The sequence below is a fragment of the Cololabis saira genome, chromosome 1, assembly GCF_033807715.1.
Source record: "Cololabis saira isolate AMF1-May2022 chromosome 1, fColSai1.1, whole genome shotgun sequence".
NCBI lineage: Eukaryota > Metazoa > Chordata > Actinopteri > Beloniformes > Belonidae > Cololabis > Cololabis saira.
This window is the reverse complement of record NC_084587.1, coordinates 38,112,486-38,125,882: the sequence shown is the minus strand read 5'-3', so window position 1 is coordinate 38,125,882 and position 13,397 is coordinate 38,112,486. Positions and strand designations below refer to the sequence as shown.

The window sequence follows — 13,397 nt, the reverse complement described above, 5'->3', positions numbered from 1 at the left end:
TTCAAGGCAAAGGAGAGATACACTAGAGGAATCATTCTTTTGGGTTTGGAACGCTTCATCTGACATTATTACTAGAAAACTTAAAATGTATACGGATTTTTTTCATAAATCTTGCCACAATCCGGCCTCAAGCTCCTTTAAGTAAGTAATTACGTAACAACTTGAAACAGACCCTACAAGACAGTCCTCTGCTACTCCGGAGCAAACACAAAAAGATGCACTACTTCTTCCCAGAGCCAGCGAGGCTCTGAGAGAACCTCTCTTTTTTTCTTTTCGTTTTTCTGGGGCGGGGCGGTGACAAACAAGGAGCGCCCCGGTCCGAAATAAGCACATCCAAAAGCACCCGCCCCGGCAAGACATTCAGAAACCATCATAACTCTCCCTCCCTTTAGATTTTTTCCCAGACAATCCTCCTTGTTCTTGTGTTTGCTTGACAGTTTGGCAATAAAAATGGGATTAATGTGCACATACTCCTTCCATTTCAGTCAGTTTGGGTGTAAGAGTTACTTCAGAGTGCTGATTTCCTACTGAAATCAGGTTTTCCAAGTTTTTGGAGTGTTGGTTTTCATGGCAACTAACGAGTTTTACTTGTGTGCCAGTGTCCTGTGACAACACATCGCTCCTCAAATTCAAGACAATCAAATCACCTTGCGTTGCTTTCTGAGTGTTGTTACCCGAGGAGGTCCTCCCCCCCTCGCCCTACTGCAATATGAACCTGTCCTTCCTCGCAGTCTGACTTCACATCCTGTGTGAAATCATAACAATCAAACAGATTATCTCTGCTCTCATACAGTTGCTGTTTAGCATATAAACATCATAAAAGCCGAACTGTCAGCGTTTGAGTAGAGAAGGAGCCATTTCTGTGACATCTTAATGCTCTTCCCCATCTCTGGACACTTCTGACTTGTGATGCTCCTCACCTGCTTTGGCACTTCAGGAAAAGTTTCACCAACAACACTTTAATTATAACTGAATCTGTTGTCCTAGATGGAGAAATCCCTCTTTTTCTTCAGTCTCAATACTTGCGTCACACAGATGCCAGTTGCTGATTATTTTTTTTTTTTAGTTTGTTTTGTTTGATTTTATTTTTTTGTTTAATGCATATGACGCCACTATGTATCGCTCTCTCATGCACATGCGCGGACACACGCACATACACACATACACACACCCTCTTTCTTATCTGTCTCAGTTCTTGGTTAGGTAATTGACTGCAGTGTGTGTGTGCGTGTGCGTGCGTGCGTGCGTGCGTGCGTGCGTGCGTGCGTGTGTGTGCGTGTGTGCGTGCGGCTTCATGTGAATATCCTCCAAGGATCAAGTCTCGGGTTGATGTGAAGCTTTACATAAATTAATGTAATTATGTCAAAGTTATCCACAAGATGGATATTAACGGGATTAGGAAAGGTGGCGGCTTATGGAATGAAAGAGTGTTTTTGTTAAATGTTTGCCTAAATTTAGAAGCAAATGTTGAATTTAACACGTTAGAGTCTTCGTGGTTCCATATTCCACCATGAGAGTTGCCAGGTTTTAGGGGTGTTTTCATGGAAATGGCGTTTTCTTCCTGCTCGTTTTGTTCTGCAAGTGTTGAGGCTGCTCTTGTAGAGTGCAGTGTGAAATAGCATTCCTCGCTTCAGTGTTTCCCTCTACTGCTTATTGGTCCATACTTAGGTTTTCTCATTTGTGCGAGCATCTGCGCCCTGCACTGCTACCGTTCACCTGTCCCCTGGCTGGCGGGGAGTGCTGCCAGGAGCATGACTTTCATTACACCGCGGTCCACCGTGTGTACTGTGGATCCCCGTTTTGTTTTTAACAGATTACCAAAAATGAACGGCAGCACTGTGAGAGACAGGGTTAAGCCTGATTTAAGGTTCTGCGTTACACCAACGCAGAGCCTACGCCGTTGCCGTGACGCCGTAGTGAACCCTTCGTACTTCTCCGTCACTCCATTTCGCCACGGTGCAATACCCCCGAGAGCGCTAGTTGATACTTTGTTTAGCTTCCAGCTTTTCCGGTCACAGTGAATCAAAGAGATAAGGACAACTATTGTGCAAAAAACCAAAACAACCAAAAAGAAAAAAAGAAAATCAGACACACACACACACGAAGAAAAAAGCGCTGAAAGTTCACTACTGCTTCACGAACTGGAACCGGAAATGCGTTGCTACCGAGCAAACCAATCACAGCCCTTTCGGTCTGTGTTTGGTCTGTGTCACCTCGAAGCGTAGTTACATTTTTTGGGCGGTGCACGTCAGGCTACGGCGTAGGCTACGGAGAGACTCCCGCATAGCCGCGTACCCTACGGTGTAGGCTCTGCGTTGATTTAACGCAGAACCATAATTCAGCCTTAACACTTTGTGTTTATTCAAATCATTCACAGGATTTTCTTTGTAAAATATTTACAGGGATGGGCCAACTGTCACTGGACATCCAAGTTAATGTTAAAGTGGGATATTCACAGAAGAACTTGAATACACCTTACGGTGATACTTGGAAACGTCATCAGTGATTGACCCGGGGTCACAGGGTGTTTCGGGTGTTTAACAATCATACACCCTCACCCAGGCGACCCAGCCGGGGGTGATCAATCCCCGGCTTGTGTCCAAGTAGCGCACCACGGATCCCCCTACGGATTCTGCGGCCTCGACAATTGTTCTTGGTAACTCTCCTCAACTGCAGTCCTCTAACTCCAAGGAGTTTGAGGACTCTCTGGAGTGAATGTCCTGCGAAACCTCTGCACCCGATTTCGACTGGCTCGCAGCGGGCTCTCCAGCCATTGCTCCGGCACTCTGTGGTGAGCTCAGAGTATTTGGCCCTCTTGCGCTCATTGGCCTCATCAATCCAGTCCTGCCAGGGGACCGTCAGTTCCAGCAGGACCGCTTGCTTGTTGGACTCCGATGTTAATACCATATCTGGGCGGAGTGAAGTGGCAGCTATGTTGGCTGGGAACTTGAGTTGCCTTCCCAGGTCAACTTGGAGCTACCAGTCATGAGTGGTAGCAAGGAGTCCTCCACAGAATAAATGAATCATTAAAGAGTACATTTAAAGGAGATATTAGTATTAATTATCCATGAGCAGGAGAACTAAGAGTTCTATGTAAATATGACTGATACGTGGTTAGTTGGTGTACTACAGGGATGACTATATAAACAGATCTAGACAGCAGAAACTGCAGGTCAGCACGCAGCTCCTGAAGCTCCGGCCTGCAAACATGCACAGAAGAGAAAAGGAGGGGACCGACCAGTAATCCATTTATTGTACAAGTAATGATGTGATTTCTTTTTCAGAATATTCTAAAGTCGACTCAGATTTTCCAACCACCTTTCCATCATCCACACCCAGGGATGAAAGTGGTATTTCCTTCTCGTATCTGCAACTACTTTCTTTTCAGCACTACCCAGATTGTACATAGGTCACTCGATTAAAAAAAGGTTGTGTTTCCTGGCTCAGCTGGCATTTGGTATTATCTCCACAGCGCTGTAGGTGTTTCAATACAAAACCTGTTCACTTTATTGTCTCCTCACGCTGTTGCACAGGGAAGCAACTCTCCATCGAATTAACAGAAATGTTTCTATTTACAAAACCCCACTGATGAAGCTTCAGCACAGCAGTCCTCACATGGGTGGGTGGTGACAGTCACGTCTCATGTGCAAGCCATGCGTCCAAAGTAAACTGTTTTCCTACAAATAATCATGGCATCTGACTAAGGAGCGCTGGTATTTGTTTTGAAAATAATTCCATCAATAAGTGGATATTGGACTTCAGAGATGGCTTTTCTTCTTCAATCAGGTTTCTGGATGCAGACCTCACCTAGTGTGACGTGGAAGCTCAGTGATGGATTAACAGAGGAGACACATTTATTAAATTGTGTTATTAAAGTCCCGCTGTGTAATGGTGCATCAGCCTCTTGCCTGGCTTCAAACATCTTGGAAAGTTTCCATCTTTCCTGTGCGCTTCTCGTCGTGCGTCTGTGTTTCCACATGTTCATTTCCTCTCACAATAAAGCCTTGCATTACCTGAGTGGGGGCTCGGCTCCAGCTGGGTGGTGACACATCTGGTTTTGAAAATGAGTGAAATGGGATAGACTGGCGTTTGGCTTCGTGTTTGTTGGCTCTCATTCCCGTTCTGTTTTTGTTTCATCTTTCTGGAGAATGTTGACCTTTTACATCCTTTGTGCTGCTGTTTGTGATTTTCTCTGTGAAAATTGAAAAGGGAGGTGAGGACCAGATCTGTAGATATTTTAGGCACATCTTTGTGTGAGTCGGTGTAAAAGCTCCACAGATATCTGACCTCAGTTAAAGCCTGTGCGGTCTTTTATTGATTAGAGTTCAATTTCTGCAGGAAATTCCTCTGATGAAGGACACAGCAGCCAGAACTGGATGTCGTTTCGTGCGTGCGTGCGTGCGTGCGTGCGTGCGTGCGTGCGTGCGTGCGTGCGTGCGTGCGTGCGTGCGTGCGTGCGTGCGTGCGTGCGCGCACACTCTCTTCCACACTCCTGGTCGAGTATATTTGCCTGCTAAATTAGTGACGCCTGGGTCCTAAAACAGTGTTGACTTCTCATTTTTCTGCAGAGTCTATTTCTTGATTTTCACATCATCCACTACATTTCTACTCGTCCTCTCAGTTTCTCAGTCTCACTCTGTTTGTAGCCATTATTCATCTCATGATTCTCCTCATCCTTTTTGGTTCTTATGTTTGGCTCTTTTGTAGCTATGAGAGCTGCAGAAAAGATTTATCTTATTCACCGATGTTACCTCTAACTGAAACAACTAAACCGAGCTCACCTCCAGCACAGTGTTGTTAAAGCTGGATCAATCAATAGAACAGTTAAGGGAGTAAGGGAGATGAGTTGATGAAGGAGAAAAGAATAAATTATTAAAAAAGATTTCCTGTTCAAGTGTAGAGCTTTGAACACACACACACTGTCTGCTATTAAACTGGAAGAGTCATAATAAGGGCATATCAAACCAAAGTCACCGTAACGGCTTTTACGCGACTACTAGGTTTGAAGAAGTCGTCAACCAGAACAGTTACTGCCAGGCAGTGATGGAAATGGTTATTAGCCCAGAGGAAGAGCTGCCAGAGATAAGCGTGTTTCTGGGAAGGACCAGATGTCTCCCATCCGTGCTCATGCAAAAGTACATTTTTCTGTGCTCAGACTCACTCAGAAAGACATGCATCTCTACATGGTGTTATCTTTTTTTGATACCGGTGTTAACTCTGATTTAGGCCTGTACAGGTGTTTTATTTCAAAACCAACAAAAAAATTGATATTTATACCATTTTATTTCTCCATAAAGATCATAATTAAGTGTGGAAATACAAACACACACACATGTCATGTATAAATGTCAAGTCTTTGGTGATTTGACCTTTTATGAGGTTTCTGCTTCTCACTCTTGGCTTTTTCGTTAAATCACAACATCATAAGACAGATTTAGTAGCACATCAGTTTATTTAGATTCAGGGGCTGTTGGGATGTGTTTTTATGTCTTGGCAGTCAGTGTAACCTTAAAACGTCCCCATTAAAGTATTGGTGCATGTCAATAATTATGATTCAAGCAAAGTGTAGACGAAGCAGATGATCAGGTGGTTGAGGTGAAATCAGAGAACTGCACAAGCGGCTAAAGAAACAGATTTTTTCCTCTGTTGTTGAAAACCAAACTGGAGCTGAAAGGAGAGTGAATGTTTCTGTTTCTGCTGGATGTGTAAACAAGCAACAGTTTAAGTGATGTGATATTGTATCGCTGCTCTGTGTGTTACATTTTTCACAGGCCCTAAATTAAAAACAAAAGATACTAATTTGTAGTGGAAAATGTTCCAAAACCATGGTGTATGTGAACAGAGTAATACTGATGCTCGTTTCTGCACCCTCTCTTTATTATGTCTGTTTTTATTTCCTTGTTTTTTTTAATTTTATTATCATGTTTTTCTGTCTGTATCTGTATCCATAATCAGTTGCTTTCTTTTATCAAACAACCTTTCTTGTGTCTGTCTCTTGATTTTGATTTTAATGGTTAACGTGACTACAGCCGTTTGATTTGTAGTTTTATTTAAAGAGTAAATTTTTTTTTATTATTATTTTTATTAATAATGATGATAATAATAATAATAATTATTATTATTGATGATGATAATAATAATAAATTGTCTTACCTGACTTTACAGTATTCCTTTATTCTGCTTTTTGCTTGATTCTTTTGCAATATAGCGAGATTAGAAAAAATCATATAATTGCCACCATAGTGACCATTATTGTTATTTACTCTGTATTTCTCTGTATTTTTAGGATGTATGACGTTGGAGGCCAGAGGACGGAGCGGAGGAAGTGGATCAGTTGTTTTGAGGATGTCAGAGCAGTTCTGTTTGTCGTGTCTCTCAGTGGATATGACATGACTCTGGTAGAAGACCCCGCCATGGTACAACATGCACCCAAACACCCCTGCATTTAAGTCCAAACCTAGCATTAACTGTACAGTGGTGAATAGCAGCATTCAGGTTTGTAAAAGACCTAATATCTCTGAAAGCACAGATTCCTGATAAATATTGGTAGACGGCTCATTCAGGACCTTTCATTTTGCAAGGGGGAAAATATTATTATAGTTATTATAACTATTGCTTTTTTGGCATGCGTCTTGTCCACAAAGACCAAGTTTCAGGACAACAAATCTGCTCTGCGTTCCTCTGGCAGCTGGCTGATAGTTACTTTCCTTTCCCTGCAGAACCGTCTTCAGGAGAGCATGAAGCTTTTCTCCTCCATCTGCAATAACGTGTTCTTCCGGAGCACATCTATGGTGAGAAAATCCATCGCTTCTTCAACTTCAGGAGGACAAATAACTAAACCAATACCAACCTCAGGTGTTACTATTGTACAATTAGATTGTTTCCTCTTCGTGATTCCTTGAAATATGATTGCAAAATCACAAGAACGTTATTTAGAAAGAGAGATTATTTAATATGTTTTAAGTCATATAAAAGCACTTTTACATTTGAGTATTTTGTTTTCAGAGTGATGAAAAACTGCAAATCATGTCTGCTTGTCTATGGTATCCCCTTTGGCATTTTTCATATTGTTTGCTCTACAACCTGAAATTCAAGAGGATTTCATAGGTTTGAATCAACACAAAACATTTTTTAAGCACTTTGAGAAAAGAACAATTAAATTAAATTAAATGCAGAGTCTGCCGGGCGTTCAGAAATAATCTTCAAGCCCCCTAAACCTGTCGAGTCCTGTCGTTCCGAACTGTGAATTTGTTCAGACCGAAAGGTTTTAGTCAAGTTCTCACCTCTTTGTAGCGCCACAGTAACTTTTGTAATAGTAAACCTTCCCGCAGTGTGATCCTACTGCCACGACTGTTGAGCTTGTGCCCCCACCATGATGGGCCACACGCAAAGTTTTCTTTGATGGGCAAAAAGTTGAATTTTCATCTCACTGGACCACAGCACCTTCTTTCACCTGCTCTGAAAGCATCCCAAATTCTATAAGCAATGTTTATTTTATTTTAATTATTTATTCAGCCCCTCCATAAGCCACTTTTCTGAAAAGAGTGTTTCAAGTTGTCCTGTGGACAGACAGTTTCCTTGTGTTGCCTCTTCTCGTTTGTCCATGTTTCAGTGGCATGCCCTTTTTTTGGCAGATTTGTTGGCAATATTTCCTTTCTGAATAACACCAGTATATTTAATTATTCTCTAATTATTCTGTGTAATTCTCATGAAGTTCATCTCTGACCTGTTTGCAGAACTTGTTTTCTTTCTGCTCCTTGCTCAGCAGTTAGTTGAGACCTTTCATGACAGATGCATGAATACTGACATAATCTGAAAACTCTGGCGTTTTTAAAAAGCATGTGCTGCGTACCAAGCATGCACAGTAGTATACAGTATATACTGTATACTGTTCAGCCTTAGTACATAGTATACCATCATAAGAGCAACTGTGCTACAGTGCAATCAGAAGTCGGTTGCTGCTTTTTTGCATCCTGCGGATTGTGCAGTTACTTGCAACGTGTATACTATGTACCGGTACTACATATTTGGAAAATCAGCGCAGACTTGTAGTATCACTGTGTTTTTAAAACCAAACCAGACTGTATGTACTGTATTTATGTGACCTCTAAATGATTTTGGCAGCAACAGATCTTATTTCAACTGCACTTTCTCTTTTTTTCTTCTTTTCCCCCTTCTTTAAATTTCTCTTTATCCATTTGTACTATTTTGTGCAGGTTCATTGCATAAAATATTAAACTGCCTCAGTTTGAATTTGTGGTCATAAGGCAAAAAAAATGTAAAGAATGTTAAAGGGGGTGAATACTTCCCAAGGTGCTGTACTTTCTTACACTGCAGTGGATCTTTACCTGCAGTGTTGCAACACTCAGTTTTATTTTTTTTTATACTTTATTTTTGTAGAACAACACTCAGTTTTAGTTTGAGAAATGTTTATATGAAGCTGAAGCTGACTTCACAGACTGCAGGATAATCCTCCATCTCATGCTGTCCACGTGTCAAAGTGTCCTTGAGCAGGACACTGAATATATACCACTCAGCCACAACAATAAAACCAATGACAAGTGAAATGAATAACATTGATTATCTTGTTGCCATGGTACCCGTCTCATTAAGCTGCAGGTGAACTATGAGGTCTTGAAACTGAGTCAGAAGCAGGAAGATGAAGAGAAGTAAAGATTTGAGCAACTTTAACCGAAGTAGCAGCGTCAGCAAGAGGCAGAGTGAAACTCTGCAGTATATCTGTTACATACTGTAGGACACGACAGCAGAAGTCATTCATAAGAGTCAGAAGACCAGCTTCCACTGATGCCACACTGTCATTGCTTTTATTGTGGCATAAAAAGTATGACCTGTGAGTACATACTGTATTCTGCATTGTGAGGGCAGCTCACAGTATACAGATGTGAAAATGGTCTTGGAACATTTCTGAGATTGTGTTTCAGTACATGGTACCTGGTACCAGCCACAGGAAGGACAGCCGCTATTCATGGTTGTGGAGAACAAAGGTTTCTATGAAGAAAAGAAAAGCACTGCACTGGAAATGACTATATAAATGTGATGATAGAAACGCATAATGATGCAAAATTAATTGCACATGTGACCCTTGGGCACAGCCAAAAGAACTCTGGAGCAAATATGGTTTGGCCTGATTATTTATTTTCTCTTTCATCATGTGTATGGCCAAGATAGCGAACGTGAAGCCCCAGGGGAAGAAAGCAAACACAGTGAAGGAAATGTAATGCCCAGAGCAATAGTCTAGAGAAAAGCCTCTGCTTCTATCTTTGTATTACAGAATGCAAAAACAAAAGGGCCCAGCGCCTCTCCCCTTAAGCCCTAAATGTGTTAACGAGATGGGTTTTACAATGAGGAGTCACCTTGTTTTATGACGTGGGTTTGCTGTGTGAAGGAGACCTTGTCAAAGTTGACTTTGTACCTGTTAAAAGTTTCAAAAAGTGTATTTTGGAACAAAATTAAAGAAGAAAAGAACAATTATTCTGTTCTGAGCTGCAATCTTAGATATTAGTTAAAATGCCAAAACACCATCCAAAGTCTAGAAACAATAAGATCAAGGGGGTCAACAAGGTCCAGCCAGAGTTTGCGTGATTAGTTGACCGTAAATGAGACCATTTCTTTGTCACTTGATTTGTTCTCTTAGACCACGTCACAAGAGTAACGCTGACTTGTTTGATAAATGTTGTTTCCACACACAGATGGCATCCTCGGCCCTCCGTGTCCCGGTCCTCTGTCGTCTGGAATTTAACTGGCATTATAACTATAACCCTATTATAACACCCAGTTATAATTTGGTTAAGCTTTGGGAATGGGGACATTTTCCCCTCTCTGCTTTTCCATTCCTGACTCTAGTAAATGATCACATTAAAAACACAGTGTAACGAGCTTGTTCACCTTACTTAAGAGCACTTAAGATGCACCTCGCCGCTCTTCCATGCACACTTCAACTACTGGGAACTCTTGAGTTTTCCAGAAAGCATTCAGCATGAACACCGTTTTTAACACTCGTCATTGACCTAAATACAACTCCAACTTGTATCCAGTTAAAGGCACATTCTGAAGTATAAATTAAGTGGTTCATGGTGTTTGTCACGACAAAGATATCTGGTACAATTTTGCACATGCAACCAAAAAGTTGTAGTGTTGCACTAAGTAGTTTATTTTCTGGTGAGTTATCCTTCTTTTAACCATAAAAAAAGCATTTAAAGCTTCATTAAAGCTGAATGGGCAATTTAGGTGTGTGTGTGGGGGGGGGGGGGGTTGGTGTATCATTAAACACAAGTGTTTAATGATACTTTTTTTTTATGTGGGAGGAAAATGTGTAACCTCCACCTCAATTACCTCTTCATTGTGGCTGTTCAGTGATAATTGCACACTTAGACGTTGCTCTGTATCCCGTTTATTGAAAATCTGCTCCACCTCATACTTTTTTTATCAAGTGTTTAGATTTGTGATCAGAGATTGGTTGAGTAGAAAGACCAGTACGAGTGCAGCATGGAGGCAGCTGAGCAGATAGAAAACAGCAGAATGACGGAGCGGTCACTGAAGATGTTGACCTCCTTCACTAGAGACTTAATGTGGAATTGATTGCACGCTGATGCGTGACGTTATTGATCACGTCATCGCGTGTGTCAAAGTAGCTGTTGACATTTGTGTTTCATGTGAAAACCTTCCAAGTAGAAAGAAATGTGACTGTTTTTGGTGGTTAATGCACAGCTACAGATGTGATCAATCAAACGAGATCAAATTAATCTTTCCGATTGATTCTTTCTTTTCTTGTTTTTCCAGATTTTGTTCATGAACAAGATAGATCTTTTTCAAGACAAGATTTTACACACTGGACGGCATCTGCGGCTCTATTTGCCTCAATTTAAAGGTAGGATAAATGTTAATGAGTTGCGTTGCTTCATCGGCTCGGCAGCTCTCAGACGCTGCAGCTCCAGCTATTGATCATCTACCCAGAGTAACCTTTTCTAAAACATGTTTTATTTTTAAATTGTTGCCCTCAGGAAATCATACATCAGCCACTGTTAAAGCTGTCTGACTGAACTAATACTGCTAATGAGTTAGATCCATCCATCCATCCATCCATCCATCCATCCATCCATCCATCCATCCATCCATCCATCCATCCATCCATCCATCCATCCATCCATCCATCCATCCATCCATCCATCCATCCATCCATCCATCCATCCATCCATCCATCACTTCCCAGCAATTGAGTAAAGTTCTTAACTGTCTATGCAGTTGCATAGCATCTACAAGCATTCTAAAAAAATTATAAAAACAACAAGGGAAGATTCGAGTGAGAAATGAATAATGTAGTGATTCTACTATTAGGAGCATTTTTTAGGCGTGCTGTAGGAAAGTATATTCATATTATAACCTTGTTCCAAGCTCTTCATAAAGAGAAAATCTGTCATTTCACACAATTTGTCTTTTCTAATATTCTGTTGCAGTCATAGTTTGACAGCAGATCCTGCTCAATTTTGAATGCTGTGATAATATAGCTGCTTTCTGTGATGCCCCCTCTTTTAAATTGTTCCTATAAACTTTCTTATTTAATACTGATAGCTATAATGCAGATTTACCCTGCCTCCATCCACACTGCTCTCTAAACTACAGCTGCTCAGCTCTGACTCAGCTCTGATCCTGGTGACTGTCATTACATTTATAAAAGGGTAATTATGTGTTGCTAATGTAGAACAAACCTCTCACTGACCTAGAAATCTAGATCTGCTACCAAACTGAAAGTGGCCTTGCAGGCACACCTACATCTTTCTAGATGGAGATCTGATCTATCAGGTGAACCTCTTTCATCACCTTTGTTCAACAATTAAAACCTTTTTCTTATTTATTTATTAAACCATTGTAGCCGAACTGGAGACCCACAGGGTTTTTTTTGTTTCTGTTCATGTTTTTTTATATGGGTGTGGGCTTTATTGTGTTCATTTGCACAAAATTCAGCAAACTCTCTTCCTTGATGGATGAGCAACAGTTTGAACTAGAAATCACAAATACATCCTACACTGAAATTGCTTTTAGGGGGGGAAAAATGTGCACAAAGATTGCACATTAATTCCACTTAGATCGGTGTCTGCAACGACATAAAATGCTAGAAGCTGAAATGTCCTAAACGTATATGATTGCAGGCCCAAAAACTAAGACATAGAAAGTTTAAGAACTTTGACCACTAGGACTAATAATGAGCTCTGTGAATTTTTTTTTTCTCCTCACCATTTCACCTCCTATTCCTCGGTGGGCTCGACAGGCGCTGCGTCCCCTCTGCTCTCATGCAAATGTCAATAAAAATGCTAACACGCTTGGGATTGGGGTCAGGCAGCAGAGCATGGTCCATGTGACTTAGATTGCAGATATGATGATGAGTCCTGTGTAGTTTAGAAACTATCCTTTCGTCGTGTTAAGCCCACTGTCTCAGTTTCTCGGCTTAATCACTTATGAGAAGCAACGTTGGTGGTGGAACATAGACTTGCTCAGGTTCTGTAAATACAATTTAAGGAAATTGTACTTTTTCAGGGATTCTGTTTTATGACTTCGTAGTACATTTGACTTCACATCTGTCTCCAAGCTCAAGTTGTAAGCCACAATTTGAAAACACTGATGAGCTTATAAATTAAATTGTTGAAGATCCCAAAGGAACCATCACGTTCCATTTAAAGATCCCCTCCCCTCAACAATGTACGATACTTATGTTTTATGTCGAGTGAAATTATCTCCTCTTCCCTGGACTGATGCGTATTTTTACTAAATTTGTCACGTGTAGGCTGTGTGAAGTTTCCTTGTTTGAAGGAGGAAATGCTTGTGCACATCACTATCATCACAATCTCAAATTCAAACATAAACCTGGTGACCTAAAGGTCTTATGTCTTTAGATCCAACAATTCCAATTCCTTCTTAGAACTATGATCAGCTGCATACGTTAACTTAACAGGGGGTGTTTGTATAATAAGAATCTCCGTTCACTCAAGTCGATTATCAACGTTGCACAAAGTACTATCAATAGACATAAAAGGAGTATGGTTCGTGGCCCTTTTGATACACTTTGTGTACATATACAACATTAAAATTACTTTAGATTTGTCTGTAGGATCCCGTTCCACACTATGGCTGAAAGGGAAGGACGTTTTTGAGCCTTGTCTCGTAGATAGCAGTTTATTCTGAAATGGGTAGATTGTCCTCTTAGCTAACGTTCAGGTGTTTTGCTACAAACGTATATTCCTTTCTGACTTAACACCGCTTCAGTTAACGTTCTTTTGGTTCAGAATTAAAGTTTGCACTGGTTAACATTTAATAATACCGTATTTTCTGCACTATAAGGCACACCGCATTATAAGGCGCACCTTCAATGAATGACGTGTTTT

At 40.9% G+C, this 13,397-nt stretch overlaps 1 protein-coding gene across 1 annotated transcript in view; it reads left to right on the top strand.

Annotated features, from left to right (window-relative positions):
• Positions 1–13,397, top strand: part of gnav1 (guanine nucleotide binding protein (G protein) alpha v1) — a 36,241-nt gene that overhangs the window by 20,560 nt on the left and 2,284 nt on the right. The window contains exons 6-8 of the mRNA XM_061722389.1: positions 6,287–6,416; positions 6,720–6,791; positions 10,801–10,888. Coding sequence (XP_061578373.1) covers positions 6,287–6,416; positions 6,720–6,791; positions 10,801–10,888 — 290 coding nt within the window. The remainder of the gene's footprint in view (positions 1–6,286; positions 6,417–6,719; positions 6,792–10,800; positions 10,889–13,397) is intronic.